At 42.3% G+C, this 20,073-nt stretch overlaps 1 protein-coding gene across 5 annotated transcripts in view; it reads left to right on the forward strand.

Annotated features, from left to right (window-relative positions):
• Positions 1–20,073, forward strand: part of poc1b (POC1 centriolar protein B) — a 40,910-nt gene that overhangs the window by 2,412 nt on the left and 18,425 nt on the right. For 2 of the 5 annotated variants that reach the window (XM_079345770.1, XM_079345773.1), the window contains 5 exons: positions 326–441; positions 614–747; positions 899–967; positions 1,096–1,248; positions 2,054–2,131. In XM_079345770.1, the coding sequence (XP_079201896.1) occupies positions 326–441; positions 614–747; positions 899–967; positions 1,096–1,248; positions 2,054–2,131 (550 nt within the window). Of the gene's footprint in view, positions 1–325; positions 442–613; positions 748–898; positions 968–1,095; positions 1,249–2,053; positions 2,132–10,696; positions 11,665–18,108; positions 19,062–20,073 lie in introns of those variants that run through there. The other 3 variants (XM_079345774.1, XM_079345772.1, XM_079345771.1) reach the window with 3 other exon arrangements.

Consider the following 20,073-nt stretch of genomic DNA (forward strand, 5'->3'; position numbering starts at 1 on the left):
CTGTACCTCTTTGCGAGTCCCTAAAGAATCGAATGTAGAAGGTTTATTTGATACAAAATTATGTTACTTACATATTATTAGTGAGGATAGAAAGCATAAAAAAATTAAATTTATTTGAACCCACACACATCAGGCCCCCTCTGCCCCATCAGTCAGTGCCCAGGTGGACCACGCTGTTAAGAAAGATTTGATTCCTTCAAAATGCTTGACAAGTCTGTTGTAAAACTAAATAGCTTCATATTTTTCAGACATGGGTTTGCTGTGTAAGACATACACACCAGACTTTGAAACTGAAGAGCTCACAGAGTGACTCTTGTTATTCCAGATCAACAACTTTTGTGGATTTCAACCCAAGTGGCACCTGCCTAGCATCCTCAGGAGCTGACAGCTCACTAAAGATCTGGGATCTACGGACAAACAAGCTCATCCAGCATTATCAAGGTACCTCAACAATTCAGAGCCAAAATAACATCATATACACATGAATTAAGGATGACTTTATAATGTAAAAGACTGTCCTTGTACTCACAGTTTCCAGCTATAAATAGGCCCAACCAACATGTAGATGTTTAACTATTCTCAGTGTCTGACTTCCTTTTCTTCCTCGGCTCAGTCCACAGTGCAGGGATCAACAGCTTTTCCTTCCACCCATCCAACAACTACCTGATCAGCGGCTCCTCTGACAGCACTGTAAAGATCCTGGACCTGCTGGAGGGCCGCCTCATTTACACCCTGCATGGACACAAGGTGTTACACCCTCACACAGCATCACACAGGATCAGATATAAAAGTCAGCCCGAAGAGCTTAACTCAAGTTCCACCTTTAGTTCTAGTTAGACCTTTATGTTTCTTGTTCAGGTGAGTTTTAATTCTCTGATAATGTTGACTTTGTTTTCAGGGTGCTGTGATCACAGTCGCCTTTTCCAGGGCTGGAGATCTGTTTGCCTCGGGGGGAGCTGATTGTCAGGTGTGTGTTTCATGACTCAATTATGACCCAAACGTTTACATTTAGAGTTTATTCTTTGACTTTGTTTGAAAGAGAATCTGAGAAAAAGTGGCTCATAGAAGTTACGCTGGTCCCTCAATCCCCCTTAGGTGCTGATGTGGAGGACAAACTTCGACACCAAGTCCTACCAGGACGTCCTGCAGCAGCACAGCCGAAGGTCCACCCCGGATCCCCCGCCCCACCTGACTGACATCCACCCCAGAGGACCCCACCTTCACTGCCAGAAGCCCAGAGCCATTCAGGTTGACCAACGGTGTTTTTTTTTTGTTCTTGACAAACTGTAACATCAACCACATTATCTGCTGGGCCTTAAAATCTAACTGGCAGAAAGAGAAGCTTCCCAAGTCCATGAAGGAAACATCATCATTAGTTTACATCCCAAGACTGCACGGTCGGGATTTATCTAGTTGGAGCTGCTGCTGTTGACATTCCACACGTACACCTGTGTGAATGTAGCACCTGTAAAAGAACTTATTTTTGTTAATAATAATGTCCAGTCACTTTAATTCAACAAGTTGTTAACTGCATAATGTGATATTACTAGCTTCTGTTCAGTTAGGTATTTATACATTCGCCAGCAGGTGGCAGTGTAAGCTCTTTAGTTGCACATGAAAGTGAACCTTAAACAAGTGGCTTGAGAAAATAGTCTGAACCTCAAAGCGCAACTGGGCGAGACTACTGAAGTGTGCACGTGGTGCTGATGCACCGACACTTTCTGTTTGCCATCCTTTGCCTGCTGGGTAATAAAATTAACGTTTTCCACACCATAAGTGCCGTTGCAGTCTTAGTGGTGTAACATGAACAGTAAATTATACGGGTAGGAAACCATAAAGTGAACCTTAAAAGTTACAAGATCAGCTTCACGTCACTTCTTCGTTCAGTTCGGTTGAAGGTCTTTATTGGCTTCATAGTTAAACGATTTTTGCACAAGAACAAAAAGAACAAAACAACTTCATATTTAGCCTCCATATGTTTGTAATACCACATTAGAAAATACTTAAAAACAAACACACGGGTAAACTTTCTTACTTTCTCTTCTCTCCACAGATCAGTCAAACAGTGACAGACACACAGTCCACTGATCCTCACGTCATAGAGTTGGGCCAAGCTGCTCACAGCACCAAGGTAAGCTGTACAGTCAATTTTCTACAAGACAGTGAGCCACACCCAAGATCAAACTAAGGTTATGTAGAATAGTAGAATGAATGGGGCGTATACTGCAGAGTTAGAAAACACCATCCAGAGAGTCATAGTGAAAAACCACAGAAGAATTGTGGTGTGTGATCCATCATTATAGACACAGTGAATACGTCCACAGCAGCTGAACTGTGGGACTTAACTCTCTAAAGAGAGAAAATGAGGGTCTTGTTATTCCACATTGTCACGTTGCATTTGATCTAATGGAGATGAATCTGTGTTGTGAGCTGTGTGAGAAATGACAAGTGAACAAAACACAAAACATGATAAAAGGACACGAAGTTAGAAAGAATAAACATCCGGCTGCAGCTCCCTTTTCAGAAGAAGCTGGAAGTTGTAGATGGGGTCTTTTAATGACCAGCAGGTGGCAGTGCAGACTGCTCGATAGAGCTCTCATCCTGCCTCAGCACACACAGATGACTTACAGCAGGAGTTCTCAAACTTGTTTAGATGGAACGCTTTCAGGTAAGAAGTTTCTTCAAGGACTCCCTTCTTATTGTAACGCTGGTAAACATTTATTACACAATGCCATGACCTATTGGTACGAAACTATAGTGGGCGGGAGTATTGGACAAAATAGCTGATTTTATTGGTTCAAGAGATTCCAGTTTATAGATGTGCTTTTTCAATGTTACAGCGCACTTTGACAATTTGTTGTAAATTATTCCCTGGACCCCCAAGCAACGGTTCCCAGAATACCACACACAGTACCATCACATCACTACAGAGATTAAAGACACAAAATGAAATAGTGAATTTGAGATGTTGATAGCTGCCTAACTGTTTATTAACTGAGCAGACTGTCAGAGCAGCAGCACCGTTTGACCGTAACAGACCTATTCCTCCAACTTTTTCCCCCCTCAACCGTGTGAATGCCACGTTGAATGAACTCGATCATTTCTGTTTGTAGTTTTTATTGTGGCTCAGCAGAACCCACCTGGAGCTGCAGGGCAGCCAAGCTCACGATGTGTTGCAAGGTAAAATCCTGGATGTGAATTAGCGCGATCCGCTTACTCCACAAACACTGATCCTGGATAAACGTGTAGAAACATGAGATTTATGTTGGTGGGTCTTGATGCACAGGTTTAACGAGCATTCGAGATTTTTTTTTTTATCTCAACAACAATTTGTCTCATCCTGCATCATCTGAATCCATTAAAATGCATTTCTTAAAACTGCATTAAGATGCTACACGTCCAAAGTGTGGTTGCTAAGCAGAACGAGTTGGTTTAACAACATGCCTCATGTTTAAACAGGATTCCTGCAAAGTAGTTCATGTAAGAAGGTGCCCCCCCCCCCCCCCCCCCCCCCCCCCCCACTGTTGTAAAATAGAATCACAGAGCAGTCAAAGGCGTCCACGAGGGTCACAAAATCAAGCTGTATGAAGACCAAACTCATGTGCATGTGTTTGCTCAACTCAAGTCCCTTATCCACCTGACTCCAAAGACTCTAAATGTCTGTAAATATAACAACATAACCGTGCTCACGTCGCTCTCATCGTGCCTTAAGCTTTACCTTGGCCAGCATCAGTGACACAACAAGCCCTACACATCTGTCCACTTTCACATTACACCGTAAAACAATCATAACAATGGATTATATTTACAACGTTTAATAGTCAAAGCAGTTCTCATTTCTAAAGTGGAATAATGAACTCAGTGTTTTTAATTTTCTTATTTTACAGTGTAAGTTGTGAAGGGGTTTTAGTGTTCTTTGCAGAGTTGAGGGACAGAAAAGGAAAACCATGTTTGTTTATTCTCTTTCTTCTTATGCAGTTGGAAAATAAAAATTCCTCGATACAAGAGAACTAACTTTCATTACCTTTCCTCCTCCATTCGCCCCCTCTAGAAAACAATTGAAGGAACAGTTTTTAGGAAATAATAGCTCAAGTAACGTTTCTGTAGCGTGCTGCCCTATTTCTCTTAGTGTCTCCTTCTGTGCCTTCGGCTGCTGTGTGGGAGGAAAAGCCCTGAATGGACCGAGCCAAGTGGAAGTCATTTAGAGTCAGGATGGCCAAGTCAGATAAGTAGTTTGGTTCAGGACTTCCAGTAAACACAGGCCTGCACAGCAGCCATTCACAAGCAGAAAGGTTCTGTTAACGTGAAAGTATGTGGCTGAATGGGCAGAGGGAGGGAGTTGTTTGAACACACTTTGACTGTGCAATGGTTAAACACTGTTAGGGATCATCGGCAGTAACATGGGAATGTCTTTAAATGGACTTCAGTCGTTTTTTCACATTTGCATTTTAAATGATTCTGCTTGATTCAAACGGTTCATTGAACTGACTGAACGCATGCACAGCTCTTGACCACTTGAACAGTTGCATGTGGGTTACATGAACGTTTTAGTGTCAACGTTGAATGTGTCTATTTTGGTAAAATGTGCAGCGTCAACCTTGTGGAAATGACAGAAGTTACTTGAAACTGTGCAATATTAAGTCATTGCCTGACAAGATGAAGAAAGATTAAAAAAAGCTTGGAGGGATTTTAAGGTGAACACAAAATGTTCTGATGTCCTTGTTGCAAATCCTTTTTTTTATTCAGAAGCTGCCTTTTTTTTTTTTTTTTTGTCTCACGCTGCTGTGCAGACACAGCAGGTACTCTCTCTGATGTATCTCTATCTCTCTCTCTCTCCTCCTCCTCTCTGCACCGTTCTCTGTTTCCCCTCTCTTTTTTTTTTCTTCGGAGGAGCTCCTCTTCACTCCCGACATGAATCAGCCGAGCATGGCTGAATGGAAAGACCCGTGAGAGATCTGAGAGAGCGAGAGAGAGAGAGAGAGAGAGAGCTGAGGAGGAATAGAGATGAGAGAGATGGGTGGGAGGAAGCAGGAATCCACGTGCCGATGCACTGGTCCTCGAGGGGGGCCCCGACCAGGGAGCAGCAGCAGCAGCAGCAGCAGCAGCAGCAGCTCTAATAATAGACTCCCTGGAGCTGTGCCTGCCAGTTTAACTCACTGACTAACTCGCTGCACCCTGGTGTCACAAACATTGAATACATGAACATTATTTTTAGCCTTGCCAAAAATAGCATCACGAATGCCCGGCTCTTGCATGCCCGCTCACTGTCAGTGCTTTAGATAAATGAAATGCACTCGAATTTAAAATGCGACACACCGAGCTGCCGAATCATTCATCGCACATCCATCTCTCTTAAGTGCCTCCTGTGGCTTGCCGTAGCCTCGGAGAGTCTATATGTTCAGTGAATGAGCCCGCATGTGCGTGCATCACGGCAAACGTGCCAAGTTGTATGTGTGTTTGAATGTGCGCTGGGTCTGTTTATATGCATACATGAGTCACTGAGCTTTGGAGTGTGAATGTGCATGTGAGAGTCATCACTGTTTAGCTCGGCCCAGAGCATGGAGCCCCCCCCCCCCCCCCCACACACACACACCTTCCAGTGCTACTCCTCCTGTCAGCTCCTGTTTCCATCACTGAGGAACTCTCCTCTCTCTCCTCATTCCCTCCAGTCTTTTCTGTCTTTCTTACCTCCTCTTACTTCCATCATTGATGATGTCTTCTAAGAGCTTTCCCCGTCTGCCCCTGCATCCTCGTCCCCCCCCCCCCCCATTGCCTTAATGGGTCCAAGCGTGGGCGGAAACTGAAAGAGGGAAGGGACGGGAGATGCAAATGGCCCGAGGGAGGCCGTGGGTGGCTTAATGGGGTAGTTCCTGCACTCACAGTCAGTTCCTGCACCCACGGGTGACCCTTGTGTACCTAATTCAGTGCCCTCTCCTGTTATCACTTGTGCACTGTTTTCCTTTTCTTTTTGATTTACTTGACTGGCACTAAATGCAGCACACTGCTGGCAGTGACACAAGTGTTGATAGAAGTAACACACCTGTCCACATGCTGTCCTGGGCATGGTGAAGTTTGAATATGGAGTTGATGTCAGTAATGAGACGATGACATTGACGTGGCATCAGCTGTGGCTTTGTCCTTGATCTCTCTCTCTCTCTCTCTCTCTCTCTCTCTCTCTCTACATTTTCATTCAGCTCTGCAGCAAGCTAGCGTCACTTGCAGGGCTCAGTGCTTCTGAATGGAGAGCTATCGGTAAACACTATGTCATTACAGAGCACCCAGAGGCCCAGGGTGGTGCCCTTACTCTCCACTGGCATGACGGAGCTTTGACAGACACGTAAGCAACACGACAGCAACAAGTATAACTTCTTTGTGTGCGTGTCCTTTAGCACCGAAACCTGTCATACTCTTTTTATAATGTACTCTGGATAACAGAGTCATCTAAGAATAACACTTTCACTAACCTATTATATTGAAGTGCTTTTTATTTTTACATTATTTCCCACGTTAGCTGTTTTTTGCACCAATACACCTTGTATGTCAATGTACTAAAAATGCTTCACAGCACAACTAACATTTTCCCAAAATGAAATTCTTACAATTAGTTTTCATTTTTACTTAGTTTTGTGTATTTTTTTACACAAATAAACATGAGCCACTTTTATATAACAGCGCCGTAACGAAGCTCCGCCACCGTTACTTCTTTGTTCGGAAACATATGTACAACCTATATATATATATATATATATATATATATATATATATATACAGCAGGAGCTTCACATACACGCAAACACTCAGGCATGCACACACACGATGTTCAGCCTCCGGCGTTGAGGCATCGCCAGCACTCCATTATTCCTCTGTTACGGCCTCTGATGGCCGATCAGGAGTTAAAGGACTTTACCCCGCCGTTCCTTACTCATCATTACACTGCATCGCATGTGAGGTGTTATTCCTCCTTGAGATAACAGTCTGTAAGGTCTGATCCAAATCCAAAAGAAATTCCAAAGCCTAAGCAAACATCAAAAGTCAACAAGAAATTTGAAATGAAACTGTTAAAGAAATGGTACACACAACCTGAACTGCAGTTTATGTGTCACAAATCAATGGGCTTGGTGGGTGCAGACAGTCTAACGACACCTGGCCACATAAACTCACTACTTGTGTTTATTAAAAGGTCCTTTTTAATTTTCAGATTCAGAAAATTTCAGGAAGAGACAAAGAAGGATGTTGTGCGCTTCTTTAAAACTCATAAAGTGAGTTCTCTAACTCGTAGTGTATGAATTGGTCGTCTCTTAAAATGCATCGCAGTCTGTGTGCTGTTTGAGCCTGTCCTGTAGATGAGTGGCAGCAGAGAGTAGGCGAAGGCAGGCACAGTGTCAAAGCCATCGCACTGAACAGACGTCAAGTCAGCTGTGAAACACATGAAGAATGGCAAGCGTGAAATGAGGCCACAGCAGAGACAGCCGAGCGTTCTAATGTGTGTGTTTTTGTGTTTCATGGTGTGCCTGTCTTTGTAAGGACTGAAGTGTCCGCATTTGGTAAGTCCATGAATAAAGAGTTGAAGCTAAAAGTTTTCAGTAACACTGCTGATAAAAACAGCAGCCGGCTTTTATACTGCACGTGTGTTTGTGCATGTACGTGATTAGATAGCAGAAGGTTAGATTTGGTTACTTGCTCCATCTCTCGTGTCTCTGCAGACGTTAGCTGTGACGCCAGTTTGACCAGACAAGGTGTCCTCTACTTACTGTCATAGATCTGTGTGTGTGTGTGTGTGTGTGTGTTTGTGTGTGTGTGTGTGTGTGTGTTTTGTTGTTATTTGTCCTTGCACTGTTTGGAGGAGAAGATTATTTGTATCCTTTGAAAATGTCCTGTTCTTCCATCCTTTATGTTGACTACCCAGGTGCATCAATAAACTGTGCTATATGTATGAATACATAGTGTGTACTCCCCCCCCCCCCCCCCGCCAGTCCTCTCAAGCTTCCTGTTCAGGGGAAGTACAGGATATTGGATGGCCCGGAGGTTCAGATACCAGATTTAAGTGCTGTAGAGGAGAACACAAGTGACAAGACACGACGGAAGCGAGCTAAAGATAGTAACAGCTCCGGGGTGGAGGGGAGGGATTCACTTTCCACCAGGACAAGGGCTCCCAGAGGCTGCATAACACACACACACACACACACACACACACACACACACACACACACACACACACACACACACACACACACACACACACACACACACACACACACACACACACACACACACACACACACACACACACACACACACACACACACACACACACACACACACACACACACGTGTCCACTGTTAAACTCAGAAAAAAACAAACAAAGTGCAAGCACAGTCAGACTAGTTCATTCATGCTGTAGTTTCCCATTCACTGTTGGACTGCAGAAGTAATGATATAATAACACATAGAACATGTGCACACCTTATATGGCATTTACAACATGTCATTTGCGTGTGCTGCGAGTGGTGTTCTGGCATCAACTCAAACCGTCACAGTGACAATAAAATGTAAAGGTGTGGCTACTTTTTAGCTTGTTAGCTTATTGTCATTTCTTATTTTGCCATGCAGGTAGCATTGACACCAAACAAAGCCTTCATAAAACACGCTAAAGTAAAAAGTAACGCTGCCAGTGGCCCATTCAAAGCTTTTTTAGGTATATAATAACTGCACAACTCAAGGAAGTTGTTATGGCGAAAAATCATTGGAAGGAAAATATATATGTCAAAGTGTGTGTATGTCAAAATGTCAACCAACTGCAAACTAAATTCAGATAATGATGAAGAAGTGCCTAAATAGCCAATAGTTGATAAAGGTTAAAGCTGGTGGCGCTGGATGGCCTGGTGGTTGGGCTGTAGTTCTTGTTGAGGCGACCTTAGGTTTCCAGACCGTTTGCTGCATGGTGTCCTCAGCCCTCTCCTCCTGGCATTTCCTGTCATCGGCTGTCCTACCCAGGAAGGGCAAAAATGGACCCAAAAATAACTTTAAAAAAGGTCACTCCAAAAACAAAAATCTAACAGCTGTGTACAGCTCCTTTTTGTCTGACGCTCCGGAACAAATGCAGATGGAGCATGAATACCATCAAATCTAATAAGAAGAGAGAAAATGACTTTGACAAAGCTCTTTCTCTCGCCTTCAACAGTTTCGATTACAGGCTCTGATGTTTTTTAAAAAGATAAAACCTCTGCAGATGTTTCTCCTGCCATTTAGAACCTCGTGATCTATAAAATCCTATTTGCTTAATAAATGACAAGTCTAAGATTCAAAGCTGCATTATGTATTTTGCTCCTCCTTTTAATTTGCAGAAAACTCTCAGTGCATCTAATAGGATCTTCCGTAGCTGAAATATTGCATGACACCTCCTGACAAATCAATCACCACGGCAACACCGGTGGAAACCTGTCTCAGGACACAGTGAATGTCCTGTAACGTTGTGTTCTGCTATGAGACTCCCTGAGGCTGCTCCAGTCTTCTTGGCGCTGGATGCAAGTGTTCAAAAACTTGATCTTCCTCATCAAAAATACAGGAGGAGGGCAAACCTTATCACTTATTCAGGAGGATTCTCTCTTTGGATTCCCATGCTCTCCCCACGCCTCACCTCTCCCAACCCTCGTGTCCCGTCCCGTCCTCTCTCCTCCTCTACCTCTGGTCGTTTATCCATGACCTTACGCAACACTCACTTAAAGAAAGCAGGTGGCTACTTGAGTGATTGCAACGGCTGAACTTTTGAACACATGATCAAAAACGATCCCAGCTGTCAGTGGGCGAGAGGCGGAGTTACGCCTTGGACTGTTCACCAATCAATCACAGGGTTAAAAAAAACCCATTTATTTTTCACAAAGTCTCAGACAAACTTGTTAGCTTGTGTCTTTTCCTTAGTGATAACAATGATTTGAGAGCTTCACCTTCAGTCCCAAAGGGCTTCCCTGCTCTCATGTCACCGCCGCCATCCTCAAAAGTTGCACTCCCCCGGTGCTCTGAAAGGACTCAAGGGTACAGCTAGTGTCCTCAGGAGCCTTTACGGAGAACGTGCTGACAGGAGGCTAAAAATAGCCAGGCAGGTCTATTGCAGGTACCAGGGACACCTGAAAGGCATAGATGATGGCCCTTATATACTTCTCCCTTTAATGGCATTCCTGCCGGTAGAAAATGGATGAGGCTGGGAAGGGAGATGGAAATAGAAGTCCGATGAGATGAAAAAAGAAGCGAGATTTGATTACTAGAGTACTCCTGCCTTCCCTTTGTGATCATGTGATTAAATAATTCCAAGCTTGCTTTTCTGTTCTGTTCTCCAGTTGCCAATTATTTGTCAGGTTTCAAGTTTCTCTGGGTTTTTTTTTAAGTACAAGAGAAGGTAGTGGGGACTGACACTACAAAATATAAATACATCGAATATTTATGTAAAATGAAGCAGACTTGGCGTACTAACATCCCTTCAGTTGTGCAAATGTAACGTTTTTACTGAGAAGTCGGCACGACTGTGGCTCAGTTTGTCGAGCTGGTCGCCTCTGATTGGCAGGTTGAGGGTTTGAACCCCAGCTCCTGCAGCTACATGTCTGATATGTTCTTGGGCACGACACTTAACCCTCAAGTCCATTTTTTTATTGACGCTCCTGTTGGTAAAACTTCTCTACTATTTTCTCTTTTCATTCCCAGGTCATGTTCAGAGTCATACATATGCTTTATTATCACCAGCAGCATCTTCACAGCGACACACAAGGTACCCCGAAGTATCTGCATGAGGTATGTTGTGCTCTTGACTTGAAGTCATAATGACTTAATTTTCTGTATTTAAAATTGTCTGTGGTAGACGACTGCTGCTAGAACAATACAATGCAAGCACAAGTCTGTGTGTCTGTGGCAATAACAGGCTAGCTCACTATCTGGCAGTGTTGCTCACTGAGGCTATTTTCTCCCCGAGTGGAGGAAGAGAGGATGTGGCCCGGTGAACCGCGTAGGCAGATCAGACGCCTCATGGCTCTGGTGCTGGCCACGATTTATTTCTGTACAGCTCATCCAGGCTCCTGGAAAAATAAATGGAGGATTTTCCAGAATATGTGTTTTTGTTTTCTGATTTAGAGACATCTACCTCGAGGACCTTGGATAACGGGGCAATGGTGAGCAGTGAAAGAAGTATACCTTGAGTCAGACTTGAATTACAGTTAGGTAGCTTATGCTGGGTGGTGGGTTGAGAAAATTTAGGCCGGTCTCTTTTTGTTGGCCTCAGAGAGAATAGGGCTCATTTTCTCTTCATCATTTTTGATCTGTTGTTAGTGGGAAAGCGTTTATGTGCAACCGCTCCAATCATTTTTTTTTATTTTTTTTTTGCACAAGAATGTTCTTGAGCATTTTAATTCATTAAACAGTTGTCTTCTGCGCACACACTCCCACAGTTTGTTCACCACCCGTGTATGAGTGTGTGTAAGTGTGAATCCTCACACTTGTGTCTGTATGGCACGTTATGTGTGTCAGTGAAGGCAGGATTAGTGGGGAAAGGGTTTTGGAAAGCAAATCCATTTCCTGTGAGTGAAGAAAGCCACGGGGTCAGGGTCTCTCCGGAGGTACAGCTGTAACCCAACACTGGCTCAGTCCCAGGTTAAACTTCACCTCCTGTCATAGCCAGACCCCCCCACCCCCGTTCAGCTCATAGTCCACCTGTTAGGAAGGCATTCATCTCACTGTTCCCTGGAGAAGGATAACTGGATCCCCCACCTCTGACCACAGCTGCACTGATGGATGGCTGTAATGGGATTCTATTATTTGATGTATCCGCTCGCTTCCTTTTTCCTTTTCCAAATCTAATCTGCTCTCTTTATATCTCTTTACTTTATCTGCTTAAGACTTCCCTTCTAACCTGCCTCCCATTTCCGTTTCACATACAGTTTGCTGAATTACATTGGGACAAGGTTCTGTTTCAGTGGTAGTTGTAGTTCCAGGATGATCCGCTCCATGAACATAGTACATCCACATTTCCGACAGCCATCAAATCACAAAAAGTAGCAGATCAGAAATATCTTGTTGATAGACAAGCCAATTTATAAAATGATCTCTGATACAAATTAAAATAAACCCAATTTGACTACATTATGAAGCCTTTTGCCACTTCTACATTTACATTCTCCTTTTTTTATGTTGAAATGTGCATTCCCAGTTACCCTCCAGACCAACTACAAATTACTCATGCCCAACTGATTTACTCTTTAATGCAACCTTGAATTCACAGCACTCCGTTGAGGACTTAAAGGGGACGTATTATCCCCCCTTTTCACCTTTTCAATCAGTCCTCTATGCTCTAAATGAAAAAAAAACATCTGTCTTTGGTCCAATTATAACATGAATCAAGCACCACAGGAGGTTTGTGACCCTCTAGAAACCAGCTCTCTCAGAACGCTCTGTTTTGGTGTGTGTGTCTCTTTAAATGCAATGACCTCACTCTTCTGTAGAGAGAATAAAAACTGTAGACTCTCGGTTGAAGGTGGAGTCCATGGGAGGGGATTTTTTTTTTTTTTTTACCAGAATCCAACTTGTGATGTTACAAACTGAAATTTGAAAGGGAACTCTGGGAAAAACTCTGTAAAAGTGAAACATTTTCACAATATGTCCCCTTTAAATGTAGTAAATAAGACTCACACAGCTTTAGATTTATTGACACCTTGTTTCTGGACTTGATTGAAACCTGTTGATCTTCTTGATCTTTAGCCTTGAATACAATGCAGATTTATGCCAAAAAAGCCGCGATTATGTTCTCCAAAAAATGTTTTTATATTGTTTGATTCAGAGTGTTAATACATTTTCGTTGCTTTATTATTGTTTGACTGTTTGTTAAGTTTCAGTTGTAATGCTCTTGGTTAAATACGCTTAAGTGTTTTGTGGTGGCTGCGAGCCCGGTATGCGTGGGATCGTGGGAAAGGTTAGTTAGCTAGCATGGTCTGAGGAGAGGGATCAGGGCTAGCCTTGAGCTCGCATTGTCTTGCGGGGAAACAATTAGCAATTAGCGAAGGGGTTATTCTGAATAGCAAATGAGTTTCCCACAGGTACTTTGCAGTCCTTTTGGTATTAGCTGCTGAAGTGCTGTAGCTGATTAGCAGGTATTTGTGTAGCAATGCAGCTCAGTCTAATCCCCTTTATGGATATTCTGCTTTTTTTTCAGCAATTTCCTCTAAGAGCCCCTACCTTTATGATACTACATCATACCTACCTGAGTAAAGGTAAAGGTCATAAGGTGCCATTTTTGTCTCTCATCAAATACCAAATATTAAGATGTATTTGGCATCATTGTTCGTACATTTCCTTCAAAAGGTGATTTTTGGGATCTCGTCTAGAATTTGCCGCCAGTTTCTGTGGATTAGAACAAAGCTTGGCTTCACAGCAATCACCAGCCGGCCCATGTGAGCAGCTGGGCTAAAGAGGTTAATAGCTACTTTGGTGCATTTTTGCAGCTATTCAAGAATTTTTTGTCCTTTCCATTTGTACTTGTGCTACCTTTTATTGCAACATATTTGAACCTATTTGCACGATTTTTACAACTCGTTCAATCAGAACATTTGCTTTTTGTACGTTATCTCTGCCGTTCTTCGGGTTGATTTGAGTCATGTCAATGGATGGAAAGATTAACCTCCATGCTGTCCCACATGCATCTGAGCCCTCCAGATGGCAAACACAATAGTCTGTATAAATATAAATCCTGATTGTCTTTTAGGTTAGTTTAAGTTGAAATGATAAAATGAGATAACTTCATGGTGAAGGGACAAACGTCCTGTTGTGTATTATTTAAAGACATGAGGGGGATTCAAATAAAAAAGATGTCTTTCTCTGTGTCCAGGCTTCCATGTCTTCCGCTTGTGTTTACTGCAGACAGTCACAGCACACTTGTGTAGGTACTAACTCTCAGTCGAGCAGAGCAGGATTATGTAACTTCCATTCAGAAGAACAGTGCACGTTGTGAATGGACTGCGTTATGCTTGGCTGCTTGTCTCGTCCTCAGTGTTATCTGGCAGTTCGCACGTGAATGTGATGTTGCTGGAAGATAGTGTGTTACATAAATGAAAGATTCTTGAAACGATATCTAAATCATTTTGATACGACCAAGACCTAAGAAGAAATGTGCTCTGTTTTTTCCTTTCCAAATAATGTCAATGTTTTTTCTTCATAAATAATCGCTTTCACCACTTTACCAGCAATCCAGAATTACAATAAGGGGCTATGTAGGAGTTGTTGGTTAATTCCAATTCCTGACATTGAAGTAGAAGAAGAGAAGGCGACATGTCTTGCATGATTTTTTTTGCATCGTCTTTCTTGCGTCAATCTTAAGCTCATTGTACCGTAGCTATCATTTGGTGATTGATAGCTGGAAGTACGTTAGGCAACTTCAAAATAGTTTCTTCATTTCCACATCATCAACATTTAAATGTTAGCTATGAATTTAAAGTGGGACTACATCTTTATTTCTTTTAAAGCATCTTCTTGAAATAAAATATCAAAGCCCTAACTCGGATCCGCCACTGCTGTCTTTTTCAAAGTATCCACACAGCAGCCACCTTTGTGCAGACGCTCCCCTTGTGACCAACTATATTCGAGCAATTAAGTGAGCCTAATGAAAGGAAGTCACCCACTTATTTCCCTCAGTTATTCTTAGAAAGTCCCTTTGCTGCTCCGATAAATCAGTTGCAGCACTTCAAAGGCCTGGGCGACAGCGATTGGCCATAATAAGAAAGTTTCAGTAAACTAGTGCCACACAGCTGGACCTTTGTATGGCATGTGAGGGCCTAGAGGGCCGAACTAACATGACACATTGATGTCCCTGAATTTTGCATGGACTGATTGAACTGAAAGACAAGAATCCAGTCAGTCTAACTTCCCCCGCATGAGTTAATACGGTGCACATGTTTTTATAATCCATTTGCTGTGTAGTTGAGGAGCCTTCAGCGCAGAAAGACAAGCTAATTCTGAAGACTATGATGGATGGAAGTTCATCTTGGCAAATAATAAACTTCAGAATATACAAAGCTGCTCCCCACATCACTTCATCTTTGTTCTTATATTCATAAAAAGGCAGGAGCATGCAATACAAATAGTAAATGGACTTGAGCTTGTAAAGCACTTTTCTATTCTTCTAATACTCAAAAGTGCTTTTCACAGCAGGTCACACTGCTATGTAGTGAGACCATCAGAAGTAACTAATCCCATTTGTCCGACGCAGCAGGGGGAGAAATTCAGGGTTAAATGTCTTGCCCAAGAACAGATCGGACATGTGGCTGCAGAAGATGGGAATTGAACCCCCAAACTTTCGGTTAAGATGCGACGACCAACTGAGCCACAGCTCACACTAATTATGAATCACCAAAAATAAATATTCTCATATTGTTCTATTGAAGATGACCTCGTGTTTATACTTTATTGTCAGCAGAAGTTTCATAACTCTTTAAAAAACAAAAATAATATAATGAAACCCAAAACTGGGTTAAAATGAGGCAAGAGAAGTTTATCTAATAATTGTATAAGAATGAAAACATTATGTAGGGAGAAGGATGCTCAGGACGACAACCTTCCAGTTACATGTAATCGTATTGCTGCAGCTCCTACAGCAGACATTATTATTTTTCTTTATCTCCATCTTTGTTGTTCTATTCACATCGCCTCCAACCCTCTGAGCTATTGTCTCCGGTCTGAGGCAGGAGGAATTTGCTGCCTTCACAGTGGACCACATTTCCTCTGTTCCTACCAGACTCGAGGAGCACAATAACCTTGGAGTTTAGAAATGCCCAGGAGGAAACATTTGACACTCTGTTGATCCACCTGTTGCAGGACTGTGTGGGCTTGAAGGCTTGGCTTTATTGATATTAACCCTTTGGCCTTGTGGAGGTGGTACAATGTAAATTACAATAAGGCCTCCACTGTTCAAAATGCATTTCTTGTCTTGCACATCTTTTTTCTTGCGGTTCTCAGAAGATTGCCTAAGAGAACCTCTCCTACATCTGGAGGTTTGTCCCTCCTCTGCAAAGTGTTCATGAAAGCTGTTGAATACATTCATCCTTCTTTAAAAATAACACATGAATACAATATGTCATAGAGAACCGGTCTGGAGGGTGACTTCCCCCACCATCATAAAAACACCAGTGCACCCAAGCGCAGCTCAAAATGTTTTTTTCCAGGCTGTACTCGAGTGCACATCGTCTCCTGTCTTCTTATTGACATTTCCAGGCTGAAGGCGTCAAGATAGACCAGCTGGCTGATTGTTTTTTCTCATGATTTTAGCATTGCTAGCGTCGCTTCAGGACTGGACCTATGCAGACAGACATTTTAAGAGGTGTCTTCTTGCAATAAATACACGACAACTGAAGTGTACGTTTAAGCTATAACTTAAAAGTGCCTTTATTCTTTAGCTGTTCCACAGTGTTTCAACAGTGCCTGTGTTTGTAACATTGCCCGTAATGTGTCCAATGATCATGATATAATTAATTACAGTATGCTGCTTTTAGAAATTGCATTTCCAACTTCCTGTGTTGGACAAAATGAAGCCAATACTGAGGTGCAAAAAGAGGTTCCACTTGAGGCTGGCCCCAAAGGCCAAAAAACCTCATTAACACCTCATATTAAAATGCTATTCTTACAGCTGTGTTAACCATGTTTACAGACTGGTTTAAAATGATTTTGATTGCACATTGTGCACATGTGTTTTGAAGCGATTTGCCATGAGGCTTAAGGCTGGCTTTAATGCCAACTCTTTGCCTAGTTCTAGATTGGCCAAAAGTTTGGTGAAGATAACACTCGGCATAACATTACGGCTTCAGAACACCTCTTCATAAACGACGAGGTGAAGATTCTTATTCTGTCTGTGGCGCCAACACCGTTGCACAGTCACCTGGAGCTCGTCGTGTTCAGGACTTGTATTCAGATGTGAATGAATGATAGATTGTGGCAACATATAATCTGCCGTTGTCAGGCCATTGCTCTGAACACTGGATGGGTCCAAAGTGCGTTGTTTAAAGAGAAGGTGGGTGAGCTCAGATTAAAAAAAAAAAAAGATGCAACTTTAGCCTGCCGATCTCACTGACTCTCCTACAATGCATCGTACATTTAACAATCTAATGTAATATCAACCACAGCATCCCTTTCTGAATAATGGCAGTTGTCTGCTTAGATAAATGGGCTCAACTTTGATTAATCAGCTTTGGGTACACCATTAAATTAGTAATCTCTTTGTTTTTGGTAATCTCATAAAGCTCATAGTATACAGGCTTAGCATCGTCCAGACAGGACTTCCTCTGAAACTAAGAAAATGTGAAATGTTTCTCAGAAAATGAGTTTATAAGATGAGATCTGCAGTTTAAAGATGCTCTCAGACTTGATCACATCACTTCTCATTTGTCACAAAAGTAGAGCTCTATGCAGTATACATATTAATGTTGCTAGTTTTGAATAATCGTGCGATGAAGCCTGAATGATTTCATTGCTCCTAAAGTTTTGTTCGCCCGCAGTATTCTGTGAACTCTCGCTTACACATACGCACCCGCTCACTTGACATGATCCTTCTTTTTTTTTTTCTGAGAAAGCCTATCCCAGTCCTCATGCATCCTATTGTTTTTAATAGTCTTCTATCCGAAGTCAGCCTAATTTGGCCCTTCAGACTGAGCTCTAATCTGACCTTCAGTGCTGCCACCAGAGAAAAGCTTTTCAAGAGGGTGAGGCAAAAAATGAGAACAGACATGTAAAAAAAATCTTCTTTGGACATTAATGTGAGCACTGCTGTTGTGTCCATGTGAATCTTTGAATGTACGACATTTGTGAGAGGGAAAACACAATGACCCCAATGATGCATAAGATTCAATTTACAGATTGAATGTCTGAAAAGGCTTGAATATCTGATTTGCAACTGAAGGCGTTCTGTCGTGACTTGCTGCTGCTCTGATGCATGATCATTATATCGACCATCCACACAAAAATGAAAATCAATATCTCATTAATAGGAGCACAGTGGTGAAGATGCTCACATACATATGGAAATCTGAGGACACACACACACACACACACAGACAGATAAGCCTGCTTGTTGTTTGTGTCTCTGATAGCGGGCTGAGAAGCAGCTTGATGCTACAGGACCCATGATGATAGACCACAAAGCCCACCTGTGGCTGCCGGGGGCCAGGAGCAGCTCTCTCTGCTCCCTCCTGCCTGTACAGTGAAGGGCAAAGGCACAGCATGACCTCTACTATCCCACTGCTGCAGCTGCCAATCAGCCCAGTAACCCTCCCAGCCTTTTCTCTTCTATTCCCTCCTTTGATGTTGCTGCTTCCTCTATGAAAGACCTCTCTCGCCCAATCAGCTGGCCTTTCTTGTCATTCATTTAGCCACCTGCTATCAGTGATACCTGCAGGTTGGCATTTTGGAGGGGGGGCTGGAGGGTGTCAAGGCTGTCTGTGGATTGCTTTTGGCATTTTAGTTTTCAAGCCCACTATGTCATTTTCTGATAGATATATGGAAGTAACGTTCACCAAATTGCAGCATCATTCACTACTGCGCTCTCTTGTACTGCTTCTGCGTCGCTTCAGGACTAAAGGCTGCTGATTCAGTCAGGATGCTTCGTCAACCTTTTACACAGTGGACATGGAGTGAATGATTGTGCACACTTTACTTCATAGGACAAATGTCCCTGGACTGGATATGCTGCAGGCAATCTTTATCATGACAGATACGAATGATGGTGCATGACGACATGTACGTTTAATAAACTTAAATGAAAGTATGCAGAACCATCTCCGATATGCAACATTTTCGGGAACAACTACTGCATTTTCAAAGTCATCACAGCTTCCCACAGAGGTGTATATCCTGTAACTCTTATTTTGGGGTTTTTTTGTGAAATTTTGTAATTTAATTTTGTATTTAAATGTTGACACTTTACTTTATATCAACACTTATTTTCTTTGTATAATTTTAGGATACCTACACTGTCGTTCATTTGCTGCTCTGTGTGCCTTTGAATCGCCCCACCGGGGACAAATAAAGTTTTTTTTTAATCAAATTGAATTGAATTCGTTTCATCGAGTCTATAATCGAGTCTGTCAAGGGAGAGATTTCTTCCACCTATACATCGACTTTCACCGGTTACAATCGGGACTGTTCATTCCTTCGTAAATACTGTGTTTGATTACACCGAAGCCCCTTTAGCACCTCCACGATGGAACTTGTTTGAACACTCAATTGAAAATTCGTAATCTTAGCAGACATGTCCAAAAACAAAGAAACGGAGACTTCCTGTTTTGGAGAACTTGTCAGGCACAGAAAATCTCCTGCTGTGTGATGAATCTGTGAAAGGGCAACACTAGACTTTGTCCAGAATGTGTGGATGTTAAAATGACTTAAGCCTTTGTGTGTGCACTAGCTGATCTCAATCAATTATACACAATACAAAATGCTATATTTGAATATCAAGTAAGACTAGCTTCAAATATACATTTTCTTTTCATGTCAACATAATGTTGGTCATGCTCACTCTTGCACACAGATACAATGTCTATATTTGTTATCCTCTTTGTAAAAACCTCAATGCTCTCATTGTAACTGCAAAATAGTGAGTGAGGTCAATGAACCTTGAAATTTTCTTCCTTGCATTAAGCCCCCTGGAGCCTTATTCATTACCACGGATTTAGATTTTTTAGGCATCGTGTGTATGTGTGGGTGGGAATGTCCATTAAAATGGGAATAATGTGGGTAAATCTTACTAAGGGGCTTTAAAATGGGCTAATCCCGTGCAAAGCCACAATGACGCTCATTCACTTCCTCGCCGTGAAACGATTCGCCTTCACTTGAGACTTTGGTGGGAAAGAAACTGAAGAAAAACCCTCAGGTCGGGATGTGAGCTGCTGAACTTCTCAGCGAAGCCACATCTCCTCTCTGCCAAGAAGCATGGAGACATTTAAAGAAAGATGTCGATCTGTTTGAAGCACATAGCGTTGACTTAATGCTACTTTTAAAATAGTTAAAATACAAAAGGGTATTTCTTGTATTTGTCCTAAACTGTGAGTTTATACCAA

Source organism: Symphodus melops (assembly GCF_947650265.1).
Source record: "Symphodus melops genome assembly, chromosome: 6".
Taxonomy (NCBI): domain Eukaryota; kingdom Metazoa; phylum Chordata; class Actinopteri; order Labriformes; family Labridae; genus Symphodus; species Symphodus melops.